Here is a 20,456-nt window from a genome sequence, read left to right on the forward strand (position 1 = left end):
TGCAGCAAAGAAACTTGACTTATCAGACAAGTAGAAGGCCAACCAATTTAGAGCAGAGCCTGAAACACCAGCCCAACACTTGAGCCTATTTAGCAGGGTTAGATGTTATCAACCCAGCATCAAAAGCTGATGCCAGATCTAACATAGGCAGAACTAGGGAGAGGTACCGAATTCGTTACTTTTATAGGTACTGACCGAATCCCGTCGGTACTACAGGTTACAGATTCATGTAAAATCAAACGGTACCACGTTCCAGTACCTAAAAACATTACTGTGACACTGAGGGAGTAGAAGAGTGGGTCATTTTCCATGCCGAACATGAACACAGCATCACACACACAAGAGTGTGATGACGTCAGTAGCCGATGGTCCAGTCAATAAAGCATGGCTGATAGAAAGCAAAAAAACGACTAGCAAAAAATCTAGCGACTTTCTTCTGTTATCGGTGTCTTCCTGTGAAAGTAACAACCGTTCTGAAGTTACTGTCTTTGGAGAGCCAAGCACTTCTACAAGCTTCTCCCCGCACTGTCTGCTGCTGTCAGCTGCTTCGTCCTGAAACTCACCTGCAGTCAGAACAAAGAGAAGAGAGGAAAGCCTCTTCCCTCATTGTAAATGTATCCCGCCCTGATTTTACAAAGCGAGATAAAATATGTTTTTAATATTTTTTTTCTTCTCTGAAACTGTTGGGACTAAAACAATTCCCTGAATTGCATTCACATAGAGCTTTAATCCCATATTCACCTCATTCCCTCTGTGCCTCTGATAACTGTTGTTTTGGTAAACCTTTGTTTTATTATTTCACTGCCTTAATTATTATTCAGGCAATGTATTCAAATTAATAAATTATTTAATAAGGTTCATTTGTAGATTCAAACAAGTTCATATATTGAAAAATAAACATGTTAAATTGAAGATTTCAAGATTTAAACTGAACAATTTAGAGATTTTATTAATAAACTGACATTTATTACTACATAAACACACAAAAGTACAGAAAATAAATACCGGGAAATACCAGTATCGATCCCCAGGTACTCAGTATCGGTACCGTATCGGTTCAAATGTGAAATGTATCCATCCCTAAGCAGCACAGAACATTTTCCTGCATCGCTTTGCATCAAAGAAGAACAGTTTCCATGCCTGAACCATGGCAGCATTAACCACAGCCATCTTATAACATTAATTATGAGGGAATGCAATACTTTTTACAGTTGTTTCATATTTTATGTCTGGTTGTCTGTTTATGTGTCTTTTAAGTATTTATTCAAAAATATTCCACAAGTTCTATTAATTATTACTTGGGTTTTATACGTGCAGCCAAAGGATTGCAGTTACATTTTACTTCTACAAGGGCAATAAAGACATTCATTCATTCATTCATTCATTCATTCATTCATTCAAAGTAGTTTGCGCTAAGTCATTCTTTATTTGATGGAGAATGTAGAGGAATATACATTTTTAATTTTGCTTAAATCTTTGGTAGCTTCCAACATGTTTTTGCTCCTAAATTTATTTATGTATTTCAATTTGAAAGAATAAGCCCCTTGAGATGAGACCATCTCGTTTTCTTAAAAGAAAAAGATAAAAGATAAATCAGACAAATAAACAAGACATATGTAGAAGTATATCCAATGCAAGAAATACATATACACACACACATGGCCACACACAACCAATCATACCATACATTCAAACAGACAAAGCTCTCTAATAAGGATTACGCTAACAAAATATTGTAAGTTATTATGCAAAAAAAAAAGTCAAAAACTGTTACAAATGTTTTGAAGCTGTTGGGCAAATAGCCTGTACTTTAGCTCCATCCATTGTCCCATTTCTGGCCAGCCCAGATGTAGCTGCTGAAGGAGAGCCTTCCCACATCATGAAGCTGCCACCACCATGCCTCACCATGGAAGCAGTGTTTTTTAATGATAATGTGCCATATTAGTTTCCTGATTCACATAGAATACCCATGTAGGTCAAAAAAAAAAAAAAAATATGGCCAAACTTGATCAGAGTATCCTCTTCAACATGTTTGGCTATGTTCTCTACATGGCCTGTGACGCGCAAATGGCTGGTTTTCTTTCAACAATGTCTTTCTCTTATGAATGCCCGAATTGTGGTATGCACAGCGAATAGTCATGCTGCCACCAGCATTCTCCTGCCATGGGTCTCTTCTCTGATCATAACCTCTTTGCGCCTGGTCTTACAGTTTAGGCAGACGGCCACACCTTGGCAAGTTTATGGCTGTCCCATACTGTTTTCATATGCTGGACTGAACAGAGCTCTGTGAGACGCTCAGCGGTATTAGATGTTGTTTTATAATCTCACCCTGCTTTAAACTTCACTGCTATCTTATCTCTGACATGCTTATTGGTCTACTTGGTCTTCTCATACAAACACATTTTTCATTTTTCACCCTGTGTGATCCGCGGCAACATTTTATTTGGCTACTTCGGTTCACATTGCACATAATTAAAGCTAAAAACCTGACAAACATTTTTTATTTATACATTTGTTTTAGTGTTCAGAAAAGTCACAGATAAAGATAATGAGGTAGCTTCACAGAGCGACTAAATTACATACAGATGGTCTCTATAATTTATTTAACTTTGAATGGTTTTATTGGATGTTATTTTAGGAGTATCAAAACAGTGGGGCCTGGAGACTTTGCCAGATTCCTGTTTGTAAAACGTTTTAAAAACCATGGATCTTTTTATCCCTATTGCACAACCATGCATTCCTTTGTGGCAGTCTATCACTGAGGTTTGAGGTGACAAAATGTGAACAAGTTCAAATCTGAATTATTTTTCAAGGTACTGAAAGTTGCACAATTTGAGCATACTGAAAATCTTTTTGTCTTGATATCGTTAATAATCTTAAGAATCGCCCAGAAGTCGACCAACAGAGACTTTTCTGTTTACCGTATAAATTCGGTGATCCATAACATTGTAGAAATGATTCATTGGTCACTGTAGGCATCATTTTCCAGACTTTTCAGCTGCACTAAACACTCCTTTCTTGGTGTTATCTGTTTACCCGGAGACCTTCCAAAAAAATCTTTGGAAAAGATGCTCAATATGCTTATGTTTTCATTTATGTATTTATTTTGCAAGCTGTTTCCCAAAAGTTTACATTCAAAAAGTGAACGCACTAGAATCCGAGCTGCATCTGCCTCCACATCAACCCATCCAAGCATGGTTTCTTTACTGTGTCCGCCCGCTGTTTCTGTTTGAGTCAGCTCCATTGCCTCAACCCCCGCAGACTCCTTCCTATAGCCAGTCACACACCTTAGGTGTGTAGATTAGCTGTGCTGCGCTGCACTGTGAACACAGTAGTGGGCTTGCTGGAAGCATTTAAAATGCAAATAGGGCAACACTGGGACCGGCTCCGGCAGTCTCTTACCTGCTGTGGCAGTGTGTGGCTCTGTGCTTGTATGCGCAGGTGTGTGTGTGTGTGTGTGTGTGTGTGTGTGTGTGTGTGTGTGTGTGTGTGTGTGTGTGTGTGTGTGTGTGTGTGTGTGTGTGTGTGTGTGTGTCTGTGTGCAGGGGAAAGTAAATACATGTGAGGCCAGGAGACAGGAGTGTACTCCATGTGTAAAGTTAATTCGGCATGTTTGCAAAAGAAGTGCATGTTTACCGCCAAATTAACTCTAGCCAAACAGATTGACAAGATAAATCTTTACGCTCGATTCCTGGGAAGGACATACATCGTTAATAGGGAGCAGCGTGATAAAAACTCAACATTCAGCAGAGCTCTCTATGAAATCTATTCAGAGCTGTTTAAAGTGTCAGTTTTACAACAATGCTGCAGTCTTCAAGCCCCTCCGCCCGGTTTAACAATGCCTGGGGAACAGATTGCTGTCAGACGAAACTGATCAAATACTCAAAATTTGGTCAGCCTTAAGTGACCTGATGAATGCACTGAAGGAGAAACCTGAAGTCATCAGTTTATTGCCTTTTTTTTTGCCTTAATACTGCACGATAGAGTAGTTCAGGACGAGAACGTGATCAGTATTTCAGGCCAGGAAATATTCTATTACCTCAAATGCTTTTAACAAGGTGTTGATTGAGTTTAAAAGGTGCAGTCTAATGGCTTTTATAGATGTTGTTATCTTTAAATACAGCAGGTAAAATAGGTATTTAACTCGGCAGGAACTTCCCTCATTTATTTTATTTCAAATATTTTTTAGTGACAACAATAAACTCACCCGATGTCAGTAACAAGCAAAATAATCCCCCCACACTAAGAAATCAAAACAGATCCATCCATAAATTAATATAAATTCCATTATTGAAGTGGAATGGTTTAGGAATTACCATTCAGCATAAAAGGGAAACAATGTTCAAAAAGCAGAAAAAGCCAAGAAACCAGCTCAAATCTGTCAGTGTTTAGAGAGCTTTGTGGTTGTTTTGTATAAATCAATATCAGCTGGTTAAATGTTTCCTGATAACCTATGACAAGGTTGTTCATTACCAAAGTAATACACAGAGTAGTGCAAATGTTAAAGGCAAAGACATCTTTACAAGAAAGTTCTACTGAAATGATAACATTTGCATTTCTAAACTTCTGAATGTTCCAGTGAGCTCTGTTGGAACTGTTATCTGAAAATGGAAAGAACTTAACTTTGCCAGAAAGATTTTTGACAGAGGAGTCAAAAGGATAAGTAAAAAAAAAAAGAGCTATCCCAGGCCAGAACAAATGGGCATTTGCAGGGAGCTACAGAAATACCTGCACAGAACAAATAGTGTTTTTTTTTTCCTTTAGAAAACAATAAGTAGTGCATTCAATCACCATGGCCTCTATGCACTCACTGCACAAGACTCCACTAGAGAAGAAAAGGGATTTAAAACTTGTTTGATTTTTACTGCAGAAGATTTGAACAAGCAAGTGAAATACTGGGAGAATATAGTATTTCTGATGAAGCCAAGGTTGAACTCTTTGGATGTCATTGTGTAGACCATGTCTGAGATACGAATGGTTCTGCCCAACATACTCATCCCAAATATACAGCTAAGGAGACCCTTAATTGGTTTCAGAGATAAGATCTAAAATTCTACAGCCCAGTCAACCCTTATGTATCCATGTTGAAAATCTGCAAGAATAATTGGATGTCAGAGTGCATAGAAATGACACCCAGAACCTTCAAGATTTGAAGACAGTGCAAGTATAAAATATGTACCTGAGTAATGGACTAGTTTCTCGATACAGGACCGCTCTTAAAAAAACGCTTTTGTGTCTACGGGGTTTATTTGTGTCTATCCAATTTTTTTATACATAACAAAATGGCCTAATGTATCTTGATTACTTGGATTGTTACTGACATCTAGTGTCAATTACAAATAGTGTGCTGCACTATTTCTGCTACACTAGCACAACTTTCTTATAGAGATTACAACAGTATCATCACATATAACACTTAAGAGAAAGGATCTAATCTTCATAGTGATTTAAGTCAGTGAAAAAGCGCACACACAATAAATATTTTTCAAACCTAGATTTTATTCCTAAAACTTGTTGTCTTGGTGTACTTTCCAAAATAGTTGAATTTCTTTCATACTTATATATAAACAATACCTGGTTTGTGGGTTTATGGCCTTGAAACTCAGAACCTAAAAATGTACAACAAAGTTGTAAAAGTTAAACAGAGACATCTAAAAAGTAAAATTAGGCTGCTTTTTTAATCATGAAAAGGAATAAAATGTAAAAGTAGGTAATGTTTCTCATGTTTCTAAGAGAAAATAGTCTACCTGAGAACTTTTTTTGACAACTACAGCAAGAACAGAGATAATTTAATTTGTATATTTAACACCATGCATAGATCTAGTCCAGTCTGATCTTTTTTGCAGTCTTCTTCCACACTATTTGTAATTGACACAAGCGCATTCTGTTGACTCGCACCCCTGGAGCCACATTCTGTCGGAGCCTGCAGGAAGGGTGATGTCTGCGTAGATCACGTCATCTAAAGCGTGGACATCAACAATCCTATTAGCTTTCAATGTGTTCAGAAAACATTTGGCTTGAGTTGGGCTGGGTTTAAAAAAAAAATTCATGACTTACAAATAGTCAGTCAATCAGTCTCCTTATTGCATAGCACTTTTCACCCATGAAATCACGAGGGCTTTACAGTAGGAGTGACATGGAAATACCATGTTACCAAGTGGGTAGCCTCGAGGCAGCATTCTGAATGGACTGATAAAAACAACGTTATAGTAATCGATATGGGATGAGATGAAGCATGAATAACCATCTCCATATTTGCAAAGGAAGCTACAGCCATCAGTTTACTGACATTACACAGGTGCAAGAAGCAGGCAAACACGTATCACTGAGGTTTTAGTCAACCTGCAGTGGCATGTAGGTGCATTCATAACTCCTCGAGAGTTGTTACATTCACGATGGTACAGCCAGTTACTTTAAGGGACTTTAATGGGATTTTATGTGACAGACCAACACAAAGTAGCCCATAGTTGTGACTTTGGAGGAAAAGGATACGTGCTTTTCAAAATCTATTCACATAAAATGTGAAAATAGTGAAAATGATACTAACCAGATGCCCCTATTCAGCTCCTTTACCCCTAAATGAAATCTAGTGCAACCAACTACTTTCAGTTGTCACTTCATTAGTGGTAAAATGTGCTGTGTGGAATCCTGGTTATGCTATCAACCAATATCCCAAGTTTAGGAGAATTTATGAAGTGCTGCTTAATCTATCATCTGAAAATGGAAAACCTAAGACAGAACTGAAACCCTACCTAAACAGACAGGCTGGAATCCAATACACTTAAAATTTGTGACGAAAAAAGATTTAATCCGAGGAGCAGCGGAGAGGGTCGGGGTAACTCCGGAGGAGCTGCAGAGATTCGTAGCTCAGGTGGGAGAATCTGCCAACAAGATAACTATTAGATGGGCACTCCACAAATCCTACCCTCGTGGTAGAGTGAAAAGAAGAAAGCTATTGTTTATAAGAGGTTTTGTTTTAGTTTACCACAATCCGTGTAGGGAGAAGGTTTTCTAGTCAAATGAGATCAAATTTAAACTTTGTGGCCTACAAGAAAAACATCTGCATAAAAACGTGTCCAAAGGAAAACTTGGCTATGGGTACATCATCTGGTGGAAATGCTTTTTTTCTTCTTCTTCTTCTTTTTTTTTTTTAAACGTGTCCTGTCTGCCAGTGTAGCACTCCGAACTGCTATCTTAGTGCCAAAGAAATCCCAATGAATTTACTTTCACAAGTGGAGCAATACTGCTTCCGCTATAGTGCTCCGCCTGATAATCATGTAAGAAGATTTATCGGACATTATTCTGGGATTATTTCTAATTCAACGGACTCAGAACCTGAGAGGTAAACAGGGAAAAAAGGAAGGGAGAAAGGTAAGGCAAAACCTTAAAAAGGAGAGAAAGTGACACAAATAGAGTAGAGGATAAAGAGAATACAAGATGACATGATGTGGTGCTTTTCTCCGACAGGGAAGCCAGTCAGAACTGATTGGAAGATAGACAGAGATAAACTCGGGGCGATGCTGGAGGTAAATCTGTTTGAGGTTACAAAAGGCTTCCAGCAGGACACAACGCTAAACACACACCCAGGGCTACAATAGAGCCTAACATACGAGTTAGAATTAGCCATCAAGGTGCCAACTGGAGTCCAACTGAGAGCAGGAAAAAGCATCAGGTTAGATGTGCAGAGCTGGGAGAGACACTGTAACTGGGGTTGCAGCGTGTTTGACCCCCCCAACAGAGTCAAAGTATTGACAAATGCACACACAAATGCACTTTTCAAATTTTTATCAGAATATTTCCGCAAGCCAGTCATTTTGTAAATTATTTCTTAAAACCACATGATTCTGAATGTATGTAGATTACAAAAAATACTGGGAGACTTAGACTTTAAGATAAGGCCTCTTCCCCGTCCAGTAGGGCCTGCAAAAGGACGTTTTTTTTTATGCGATTAATTCTTTGTTTTTGACAGCACATAGCAGAATTATAGTTGTGGCCGACAGTCAACAGACCTGGCACTCGGATCCACAACTCCTCTGAAGTCTGGACTTGCTCATCCGCGGACACCTGACACTTAAGCCTCCTGCTAGCGGGACTCTGCAGCGCCACAGTCAGGGTGGCGTCACAGGCAGACCTCTGCTTTACCTGGAGCTGGGAGTCAGGAAGCATTTGGGAGCCGGTTTCATCCACCCACGTCAGGCTGATGTTTGGCTGCTGTGTGTCACACTGTTTATCCCTAAGGGGGGAGAGGAATACACATTGGAGCGAGAATGTCTCTCCAGGTGCAAGGATTATGTCTGAGGAAGCTGTTGGAAGAAAAAAAAAAAACACATTCATGGGACAGATTCCTAGTTTGTTTGTTTTTTTTACTCTGAAACCTATATGGTTATCCACCTGCACATTTATTTATTTTCTGCCAGAGAGGAAAATGGATGCAGCAGAGCACACCTGGATTCTTTTGGCACCCAATATGTCCGTCATCCACTGTGAGACGTAGAGAACACTTTGAGCTGTCATCCTCTGGGTTAAACGTCTGGATTTCTGCATTACGGACAATTACAATGTAATCACTTGTGCGGTTTGGGCTGAAATGCCATATGTCATAGCAAACGGCAGCTTTATCACATGGAAATGCATCAGAAGTCCTTTTTAAAAAGATCAGATCCTCTTCGCCATTTACACCTGGAGAACAAAAGCATATAAAATTAAGATCATAGACCAGACATAAACACAAACTATAATGTTTGCACGTCCATCAGGGTACCTGATCTGATATCACAGAACAGCAGCAGCTTCATCACAGCGTAAACCGTCTCAGCCATCCTGTGGAAATCTGTCTTGTCAAACTGAGGAGGTGTGAGATTCAGCTTTTGCCGCAGTGACTTTTAACAGTATTATCATTTCCTGTTTTAGCCAACAGAAACAGGAAATAATGGAGGCAGCTTGGGGGAAGGGGGGTAAAGTGTTAATACCCCTTGAGCATGTTCACATTTTATTATATCACAACCATAAGCCTTTGATTCAATTTTATTCAATTTTAAATTTTACAGTGCCAGTTCATGAAACATGTCATCTGAAAGCACTTTCCAAAGTCAAATTCAATCAGATTATACAGATTAGATTACATTTCATCAATATTAAGAAAGAAACGTGTGTTTTTTTTGCACATGTAGTGCAACCAACTATCTTCAGAAGTCACCAAATTAGCTAAAAGAAAAAGTGTGATTTAATCCCAGTATGAATTCCAGCTGTTCTGTGAAGGTTTGCTAGACAACATTAGTGAATGGACAGCATGATAAAGACCAAGGAAAAGGCAGCAGAAAGGCTGAAAGTGGTGGAGAGGTTCAAAGCAGGATTATAGCTATCACACGTCTCAGGCGTTGGACAAAGTTTAGTTCACCATCCAAGTATGTCACAGCTGTAAACCTATGAAGACATGATCAACCCAAAACTAAAAGATACACGACAATAAGAGCATTAGTCGGAGAAACAGACACGAGATCCTTGGAAACTCTGGAGGAACTGCAGAAATCTACAGCTCAGGTTGGGGACTTTGAAGACAGCACAATTGTTAATCCCCTTCTTCACCAACCTGACATTTACTGGAAGAGGTGGTAAGAACAAAGCTTTTGTTGAAAGGCAACCATCAGATGTCCTGTTCAAAGCAAAGAAAACATGCATTAGGAGGCGCTCTAGTAAGATAAGGCCAAAAGCAATGTTTTTGGCCTAAGATTGTTAACACCATCCCCCCTACGACTCGCGGTGGTGGCAGCATTATGCTGTGGGAATACAGCAGGAAAAGCGAGGCAAAGATGAATTTTAGCGACAGGAAAATCCTGGAAGAAACCCTGCAGAAGACTCTAGACTGGGGTTGAAGTTTTGCTGCAGCCAGAGCTACATTAAGATAGATTTAGATGTGTTAGATTGGACCAGTCAAAGTTCAGACTGACATCTAATTGAATATATATATATATAATATGTAGCCATAGCAAAGCTGGTAGAGACAAAACTCAAAAGAGTTGTTGCTGTTATTGTCGCCTACCTTGGTTCTTGAATCTACAGAGCATTGACTCAGGGGGTTCCAGAATACCAATGTCAGAGTTTTCAGATTTTAATTTGTAAAAGAAAGATTCATTTTTAAAATTCTGCACTTTCACTGTGGTGGTCTTTCACATAAAATCAAAATAAAATACACTGAAGTCTTTGTAATGTGACAAACTTCGAAATAGTTCAAGTTCTGTTACTGTCTTCTGGAGTTTTTTAAAAAAGCAATGTTTGATTATCTAAAAGATTCCGATTTCATTCAATATCAAAACAAATCCCAATACTAAATAAAACCAAATCTGTATCACTTAAAAAATGTTCAGCTCTTAACATCAAATTGTTTATGAAAACACCATTAATGGAAATCTACAATATTCCTGAGAATGGGTAAAGATCAGAAATAGACGTGTGGCTGCAGAAAAGACATGCTTTGACAACAACAACACAACAAAAAAGTCAGGGGAAAAAACACTCCATTCTCCAAAGGATGGCAAAAAAAGGAAAATAGTTAATTTCCTCTCAAAAATAGGTTTTTACAATCGTGGTAATCAATGCGCTCCTACAGTTTTAAACTGGTTCTCTGCTTTTATTTTCATCGTAATGGATTTTGTCCTTCTACTCCACCCATGAAGCTGTCAAACTTCCTTGGTTTATTTGCCCTAACACCACCTACTCTGCAGAATACATTTCTTATATTTCATGCCTCTTGTTTTGCAAACTGTCCAAAGATACCACAAAGCTCAAAACCTCATTTGAATGTATTTACTTTTCAAGTAACACTACAACGGCAAAAAATAAATACTTTCGATTTTTATTGAATGCTCTCCTAGTAATCGTTTTACAAGGTTTTGTGAACAATATCAGCAGAAGCAAATGCTCCCTGAGCCACCTCCTGAACAACCTTCAGCTGTGCTGAACTGCATTCAGCCCTTCGCTGAGAATGACAGCCAGCTGTTTTCAAAAAGATGTTTATATCCGAGATACCTTCTATGCCATTAGAGATAACATTGAAATACAAAACAGGTTGATAGAGGCATAGATAGCCAGTAGAAGACTGAAAGAAGCTGTTAGATGCAGCTAGTTGTTAGCAGATGTCTGAAGTTGATCCTCCCAGATGAAGCGTTCCCTGCAGCGAGCAGCAAGTTATCTGGTTTATGATGATGGGGCTGAGCAAAAAGATGACAGTTCTTGATTGAACTCTTTGTGTTGTCTCAACACTCGCTGTGTACAATAAGTTAAGAATGACCTTAGAGAAAAAAAAATTGTGTGCAAAAAGACCCTTTCAAAAGAGCACAGACAACATTTTCAGAATTTGGGCAGCCAACATGTATGTGTGCTTTTATTTTACGTTTGTTTGATCTGAGCTCTGAACTTTAAGATTAACTAGTTTAAACTTCTGCGTTATTAGGTTAAAAGAAATCAAAATAAACAAATGTATAAATTATTAAATAAGTATGTCAATTTTAGTAACAGAGCAAGGTCTTTTTTTATTACATTTACAAAGCAAATTTTGAAATTGAATTCTTGATTTATTTAGCTTTTGAAAGTGTTGCGTTTCCCATAGTTTATCAGCAGAGGGCGCTCAAGATACACCTATAACTACTACTTGCATGTATGCTTGTTAAGGTTAAGATTAAGGTTTACTTTATTAATCCCCAAGGAAGAAAACTGAGTTGCGATTGACATGTAAAACAAAAAACGTTTTGTTCTTTCTTTCAAGTTCAACTTTTTCCTAATGCCTGCGCTTTCATTATACTAAAAGCTGTACATGCATTTAGAAGGAAAAGTCTAGCTGCTGCTCACTTTTTCAGTTTCAGTCATTCACCTTTGTTTACAAATCTGTTACAGAGAAAACAAATTAATTTGAGCAAATGTTACGGCTTACATAACACCACGTGAAATTCAACTATTCAATGAGGCCTGCTGTATGAAATCAAGAACGTAATTTGGGGAAATGCATTTGCTATATGAAAATACAGTTTGCAATAACAATATTCCAGCTTCCCTGCACATGTTTTAATGAAAAGCTGCAATACTTTTTTCTTTACATTCAACTTAAAGTACAAAATAGTAAAGTTAGCTATAAATCTATGGTAAATATTGAAACAGGCATGCTTTAAATGCATAATCTGCAAAAACAAGGAACCTTAAGGAAGTAATGAAGGAAGGACAGCAAAGTGATAGGACAAGACAATGCAACACTAAAAGGATGCAAGAAAGGAAGGATCAAAAGGATACAATTAAAAAAAGAATATGAGAGAAAAGGAGGGGTTAGGAACCAAGGAAAGACATATGGACACAACAAAGAAAACAGGATATATGTAGGTCAATAAGGGAAGTATGATACAAGAAAAGAACAAATGACAAGAACAGGAAGGATGAAAGAAACATAAGAAATCAAACAAGGAAGGATGGAAGGATACACAAGGGAAAAAAGAAGGAAAGAGAAGTATACAAGGTTACAAGAAAGATAATGGTGTAGCAACCCTGATGTTCAGAGCACACTGAAAATGTCACCATTAGGATCTATTATTGCTAATTAAATACATGTCTATAATAAAAGGTTGCAATAAAAAGGCACAAAAAGCTGGTGAATTATTTTTATTCCCTCACATATACACTCAGAAACAGGTTCTGTACGACAAAAATATGTCTCCAGTTTCTAATAAAACGTCGACTAGAACCAGCCCAGACGGAAACCACTCAGGACATTTGTGTCAAACCACACACAGCACTTCAAAGCAAGTCTCACATTGAATGGACATGAGCATCTCTCACAGCAGCTGGGTTGGGTTTCCATGTCACCGTCACAGAGCTGCAAATAAAAAGAAACCACTTGCTTCGTTTTCATTCGACGAGCCGGGACCTCACACAAATGAGCACTTCAGCAGCATTTAAGATCATTACAGTGATCAAACAGTGACGTTTTCAATTCGGAGATCTGAAATCCTCCCAAAAATAATGTAATAAGAATCCCATGACCATCCGTAGGATCACCTGTACGTGACTACAGGTGATTTACATTCAACATCCTTGAGGTTTTAGTGCAGCCTGGACTTTCTACTCTCCAGCAGGAGCATTTTCGTACGCAAGTGGCAGCAGTGCTTCAACTTTTGGTAACCCGAAAGGCTTCGGATCGCCTTTCAGGGAGCCGATTGTCCATCGATCCGACAGTTAAGAGCTCAGAGGGGAGCAGACGCATTGGCCTGCCTTTAGAAGAAGAAAAAAAAAAAGTTCATTTGGGCTAAACACAAACAACAAATCATGTGATAGTAGCCACACACACACACATAGGAGGAAGCAGCCAGTTGCTGGGCATCAACTATACTTTCAGGTCCTTGTTACAGAGGAAGAAACTGCTGTCTGATTAAAGCTCAGATCCAGATAAGGTACAGCTTAACATTATACACATATAGGATTCACACAAATACATTGACTTTCAGGTAACAGAACATCCAAACTCCTTTCTTTCACCCTTGATATAAACATATATTAAGATGCAATCACTCACTGTCATATTTATTGCTTTAAGTATTATTGGTTTGGTGAGTTGGTATTACTTCACTGCAAATCGTGTCTTGCGGGGACACAGAAGCCCATCATAGGCGAAGGGAAGATGGAAAAGATGCCAAACTTTTCAAATATACATTTTTTTTTTAAAGATACTTTAAATCCAACTCATTTATTGGTTCCGCTGATAAAGATGCTTAAAAAGCCTTAAAACAAACCCCCTTTTTTTTTTTTTAAACAAAATATGACTTTTGGCCACGTTTATCCAGTCAGGAGACCAACAAGAGCATTTTAGCAAAGCAAAACTCTCCAGAGTAGGTAATAGAATATATTTAAAAAATTCCCCTAATGTAAATTGACAATTTCTAAGCTGGTCAGGGCATCTAAGGATTGTTAAATCAGTAATTCTGACTTTCTGATTCCCTGGGGTGTAAATATGTGATACGGAGGGCCACCATGTGTTGGTCTTTAGGTCAGGGGAAAAGTACAAGAAAATAGCTACTTAATGATTAAAATGTTTAAAACAACTGGAATGGTGACAGAACTGAACGAGGAGTCATGTTCATCCTGTCAGGATGGTGAGCGAGCTAATGAAGTCTCAGCTCACCGCAGCAAAGTCTACAATAGTTTCTTTTGAGGCTTTTGTGCACATCTTTACCAGGCTCGCCAATAACTGTGGAGGAAAGTACGTGTGCAGCTTTCAAACCGGAAACCTACAGAACTAAACCATGAAAAAACAGACAGTATTGCTCTAAAACTTCACATCTAAACTTCACCTTCAGCAGCAGAATTACAGTTAAAAAAAAAAAAAAAAAAAAAAAAAAATTACATTGTCTGGTAGGAAATGAAAAACATCTATAGTATGAATTCACATATTAATACATTCATACCAGGCGGGGCTTTTTTCTCTACAGTGGATACTACTGTAATGATGATGATACTGGAGCTCCAATATTACACAAAAACAGGTTCTGCACATTTATTATTTGCTACGGTTCCTCTCTGGACTCCTCGGAGGATAGAGCTCATGTAAACCTTGAGCAGCGCCTTCGCATCATTGGACGAGATAAAAAACACAAAATAAGGCAGGAAAATGTTTCCAGATACAGAAAGACAAACAATAAAATTATTGGTATTATAGATGCATATCAACCCACACATCAAGATATGTTAAATAGATAAAGATATAGGACGTCCCACTGTCTACATGTACAAACTACCCAGAGACGCCATGGGTTTTGTTTCAGTTATAGATTTATAAGAATAAACGCTGCAAATCTCTCAGATGTAACGCCCTAATCTCGTTTAGAGGTCATGCCCTGTGCGTAACCCTGGACATTAAGGAAACAAACAAAGAAACATAAGTTAACAAAAATAAATACATCCCACATTCTCTCCCCCAAGAGAGTTAAAAACAAGTGCTTATTTATACAAGATATTCCATGACTCACAGCTGGGAATGCTTCATCTACAGTAACAGAGTCAGGGAGCGTTTCTAGGGTTTCTTCATGCATTTTTTAAAGTGCCGAGGCTGAGGGTGCGGGCTCTGCGGTCACAGGCTGGAAGGCTGCTGCTGTCTCTGCGCGCGGTGGTCGGGCGGAGCCGGCTCGCAGTCTTTAGGGCCTTCCTCCGCCCTGCGGGCGTACATCAGGACGAGGGTGACGGTGGCGAAGGTGGCGGCGTTCACGGGGAAGGCCCGCAGCAGCGTGGAGGTGAGGCCCCGCGTGAACACCATGTAGCCCTCCCTCCTCACGCTCTGACGCACGCAGTCCGCGATGCTGCTGTACTGGTTGACCCCGCCCACGCCGTCCGCTTGCAGTCGGGATTTGATCACGTCCACGGGATAGGTGGAGAGCCACGAGGCGATGCCCGCCATGCCGCCGGCAAACAGCAGCTTGGGGATCATGTAGCGCTCGTCGGGCTCGCAGCCCAGGCTTCGCGTCAGCACGTCGTAGGCCAAGAAATACACGCCGAAGCCCGGCGTTTCGCGGATGAGGGTGGTGAGCATTCCGCGGTTGACGCCCCACAGGCCCTCCCGGCGGTAGATGCGCACCAAACAGTCCAGGGAGTTCTTGTAGAGCCGCCGGGAAGACTTCTTCTCGCCGGTGCCCTGCAGCTGCATGCGGGTTTTGGCCAGCTCCATGGGGCAGCAGATGACGCACTGGATGGCGCCCGCAGCGGCGCCCGCTACAAACTGGTTTGTGGGGGTGTCCTGGCCGAGCAGGCGCATGGTGTTGCCTTGGACACCAAACACTATAGCATTGATGAATGTCAGGCCCATCATGGGAGATCCGATGCCTTTATACAAACCCGTCACCTGCAGCAAACATCAGTGGTAGTCAGTAACATCAACAGGAGCTAATCTGGCATTCTCTCTGTCAAACACTTTAAATACTTGAGTCATTATTTGCCCATTACAGCTACAATGTTTTTGCAAGGCAAAACTATTCATACCCCTTGACCTTTGTCACATGTTTCACATCAAAACTAGAAACTTAAAACGCTCTTGATCGTGATGAATCAGCATTGACATGCAAAATCCTACGTTTAGAACAAAATCCTGACTGCAGTGTCAGTCCGAGCATTATTGTGAAACATAGCAGTGTAGGCATCATGGTGTGAGAAAACCTTTCTTCTATAGATAGAAGGAAGGCGATAGGAACTAGAGGGAAGACGGTGGTGCTAAATATGGAGCTGTAATGGACCTTTGAGAGTTGAGCCGAGGTTCATGTCCCAGCAGAACCATGACCACAAACATACAGGCAGAGTGGGATTTGGATCAAAGCATAATCGTTTGTTAGAACGGCCCAGTCACAGTTCAGAAAATTGATGCTCACAGATGCGTTCCATCCAATCAGAATGAGCGCGGTTGTTTTGTAAAGAGAGATCAGCAAATATTGCAGCTGATCTGTCAACATGTACTGAGGGTGGCTGGATACAAACATATGACACACGTCTCAGATTGATATTTGTAAAAAAAAAAAAAAATGGTGAAAACTCTTAATCATTTTGTACTTTAATTACTCGCCGTTTTGTGTTCGTCCAATACTTCAAATCTCAATAAGATACATAGAAGTTTGTGATTGTAGTGCAACAAAATGTGTAAAGGCACCACATGCTGACTAAGATTGCCCTGACCAATCCCGGCTCACCATTTCAAAATAACAGGAAGATCCAGGCACTTACAGGCAGATCTGTACTCTTTAAAGGTATACTATGCAACCTGGGTTGATGACTTCTCATCCTGAACTAAAGAAGTTGGCAAATGTTAACGCTTTGATAACGTGGATTTAAAAACTCTAAAGCAAAAAAGCAACATTTATCAACTTCCAAACACACAAACCAACACAACATGTTCATACACTGCAAAAATGAAAGTAAAACTAAGTAAGATTTTCTTGAAATTAGTGCATTTGTCCTTGATTTGTGCAAGTACATAAAGATAATTTGCCAGAGGAATAAGATTTTTGCACTTTTAATAGGAACAACTCATCTCCATCGTCTTATTTCAAGTGCGGTATAGCTAATTATCTTATTTTAGGCTTCTGAATACTCATTCCATGGGCATTTAAACTTTAAACAGCTTAAACTTGCTGCTCAAATCAAGGACAAATACACTAGTTTCAAGAATATTTTACTTACTTTTAGTTGCCTTTTTGTAGTGTATACCCATGACTGACAATCAGTTTCTTTCAGGACTGAAGCTTAGGAATTATAAGTCGAGCAATTTGACATACTGAAATGAAGTGAACCGACATACCGACTCCTGTTTTATGATGGACTGGAAGCAGTGGAAAGTTCCTCGATACAGGGGCTTATCCACACTCTGGACCTGGAGTCTAACCTGAATGACAAGATTTTTGTTTTTAATCATGCTGACCAAAACAAAAACAAGTCAACAAAAGGACAAAATCTCTTGAATTAAATTGATTGGGATTTAGATGCTTTTGTTTCTGAAATATATCTAAAAGAGAAAGAAGAACCTGTTCAAAGAATGTGCTGTACTCCTTACCTTCACTGTGTCAAACGGGTGTCCAACCAAGACTCCAGCAGCACCTACGGACAAACATGTCGAGCAATTAACTACTGGCAACATCTGATTCTAAAGCCATTTCTGTGAGGAGGAAATACTCCCAGGGATTAAAACACTCTTTAAACATCCTTTTTCTTTCTATTCTGCACTACTTTAAGATCTATCACACATTAAACAACTTAGAAGTTTAGAGAGTGACAAAAAGTGAAAAAGTTTAAAAGGAGGTATGATGAACGCTTCTGCAAACCATTGTTCATGTATACATTACAGGAAGACTGTCCGGCCCTTTGGTGAGAGGCCGCTGTTGTTAAAACTGCTTTATAAATAAAGTTGTCTTGGCATAAAATGTTAGCCCTCGACGGTACTGACTTCACCCTCAGGGCGGCTGTTCTGTTATATTTTTCTCCAGCTGCTCATAAACTTCTTACAAGCTGTCTTTGGCTTCCTCGCGCAACGTGTACGGGGCAAAACACGCACTGCGGTTTAATTTTAGAGGGTATTGCCATGTCCTCCAGGAACAGCTCATACTTCGCCCGGTGCCAACTCACTGGGGCTTCAACACCTTATAAACTTCCTCTAGCATGCCTCTGAATGTTACATAACACAGGCCCGTGCATCGTGTGAGGACAGTGTAACAACAGTTAGCGCTTCTTTCCAGCTTCTATTTTTAAATATACATAATAATGCAAAAAAATATTTTTATTAGCATTACCTGAAATAGGGATAAATGAATCAAGTTTAAATTTTCTTAGAAAAAAAAATAATAATAATAATTACGGGTATAGAAAAACCTAAAGCCTCTATTCAAACAGCACTATGAAGGACAAACTGCATCGAGCATTAACGTGGAAGACAAGAAGTATGTAGCAGCAGTAGGGCTGGACGATATAGAAAAAAAGCGTCACGATAAAATAGAAATCCTATTGATCGATATCGATGATTATCAACAAATTCAAAACATGTTTTTTTAAGTGCAGCCCTGGCCGTTTTACGGTTGCTTAGCGACTTATTTTTAGATACAGAACACACAAACACTGAATTCAAACTCAACACTTTATTCAACCTACTTTTTATCAAAACTGCAAGTTTTAAAAGGGAAAAAAGAAGGCTTGCTCTCTGACCTCTGGAGGAGGCGGAGTTTGTGGGCGGGGCGTTCCTGGGTCTGCATTATGATTGGTTGGGAGGATGTAACGATTGTAACATTAACTTACATGGTTTTGAATGTCTTGTTACTAAAAAGTGCTAGATAAATAAACTTACCTTACATTAGAAGGCAAAAGGAAGGAAAACTTTTATTTTATTGAACTTTTTATTGAGCCCCTCTTTTTTCCTATAGATATACGTTTATCAATCGCTATATATTTGTATTGAGTTATCGTCCAGCCCTAAGTAGCAGCTGTTCATACGTCAACATAATGCCTTAAATCAAAAGCATATCAGGCCAAAACACTCCAGTACATGACCTAAACTGGACTAGCTACGGTCTCCTAATAATAATTTCCTTTTCATATCACGTTGAGATCCAACAAGTATAGCGAAACGTTGGCAGAGGCAGGCTCTCGTGTCTCGCGCTGTAAATAAACACGACCGCTTAATCCCACGTAATCACCTGGTTTGTCACGTGATCCGTTTTTTTTTACAGAAAACCCTGCCAGAGACGAGTCTCTACAGTAAACTGGGGAACTGAGCACAAGCGTTTTCCTCCAAGCTTTTCCATAGCTTGGAGGAAAAATTGCTTCAGAGTGCACACACATCCAAGACTACACGAGGTTAAAATAGCAAAGCTGCAACAATATCAGCTTCGGACTGTGCTGTGTCCTGAATGGGTGGGGATGGGGGGTAAAAAACACACTGTCAGCTACTGTAAATAAAGAAAGCATGTGATTGGTCTGGGGTTGTGGGTGTGCACTGATTGAGGCAATCTCTGTCATGTAAGAGGAAATATGAAACGTCTGAGCCACCCTCAGCCTTTTAGGTTTCGGGTTGAGCTCCTGTTTACGCGCTTTCACTTCTCCCCGGTCCAAACAAACGAGGGGCAAACGTGGATAGTTAGACCCACTGAGCTGCTCTTGATTACATTAGAACCAGAAATGTGCCGTGATTATGCTGCAGGTTCCACAAGCCCAGCTGGTCAACTGTGTTTAATCAACCCGCGAGTAATAAAAGTAATTTATGGTGCGGCAAAAAAACAACACAGAAGCTATATAAAACAATAAACGTTGCTCAACCCCGTCAGTTTACTGTTAAATTTGAAAAAACTATCTGCGGTTTTAACCCTCTTGTTCATAAAGAGCTGATGGGATGCGTACCAGCCGCAGCAACTCACCTCCGATGCATCCTGCAACGAAGTCCATCACCGCACTTCAGCTTCCCGAGGACAATGTTGCTGGTTGCCGCTTATCGACAGAAAGTCTCGGACGCCTTGAGGTGTAATGCTCTATCAAACGCGGACAACTGCGAGGTTAAAATTGTTGCAATTATCTCTGGCTGTTTATTAAAGCTTATACACTAACGTTAGCTGACACTGCCAGTTAGCTAGCAGTAACGGTTAGCCGGTTCAGGATTCACTTTTACGACATACGGACGCAAAAAAACAACAACGTTTTCCGATGTCTCGCTCTCTATTTTGTTTATTTTTTCCCCCCCTCAGATAAAGCCCTCTTGTCGACCTATACGGCTTTTAACAGCGGCTGTGCGGCAGACAGCCTGTGCGATGCGAACAGCCGTTTCAGTTACAGAGCTTTCGTCACAGGAAGAAGTAACCCCAGTTCAGCGGGCCGGATCTGATTACACCGGCCTCGGCTGAAGTTTCTGTCCAATCAGAGCGAAGAGAATACGCCGACACCCCGCTCGAGGTGTATTAGCTGTCTTT

At 39.8% G+C, this 20,456-nt stretch overlaps 1 protein-coding gene across 1 annotated transcript; it reads right to left on the bottom strand.

Annotated features, from left to right (window-relative positions):
* Positions 1–14,005: 14,005 nt before the first annotated feature.
* Positions 14,006–20,406, bottom strand: LOC105937628 (mitochondrial basic amino acids transporter). The gene is made up of 4 exons (XM_012879049.3): positions 19,911–20,406; positions 17,564–17,607; positions 17,312–17,395; positions 14,006–15,868 (listed from the first exon to the last, which is right to left on the bottom strand). Exons 1-4 carry the CDS (start codon positions 19,936–19,938, stop codon positions 15,104–15,106), a joined length of 921 nt encoding a protein of 306 aa, XP_012734503.1. The 5' UTR covers positions 19,939–20,406; the 3' UTR covers positions 14,006–15,103.
* Between the last annotated feature and the right edge of the window lie 50 nt (positions 20,407–20,456).

This window comes from Fundulus heteroclitus, chromosome 15 (assembly GCF_011125445.2).
Source record: "Fundulus heteroclitus isolate FHET01 chromosome 15, MU-UCD_Fhet_4.1, whole genome shotgun sequence".
NCBI classification, from domain to species: Eukaryota; Metazoa; Chordata; class Actinopteri; order Cyprinodontiformes; family Fundulidae; genus Fundulus; species Fundulus heteroclitus.

Bases quoted from the DNA above. Each gene is read 5' to 3' on its own strand.
- LOC105937628 (XM_012879049.3), bottom strand. From the start codon at position 19,938: ATGGACTTCGTTGCAGGATGCATCGGAG. The intron at 17,608-19,910 runs GTGAGTTGCTGC...GTTTGTCCGTAG, and splicing joins CGTTGCAGGATGCATCGGAG to GTGCTGCTGGAGTCTTGGTT. The intron at 17,396-17,563 runs GTAAGGAGTACA...CTTGTCATTCAG, and splicing joins ACCCGTTTGACACAGTGAAG to GTTAGACTCCAGGTCCAGAG.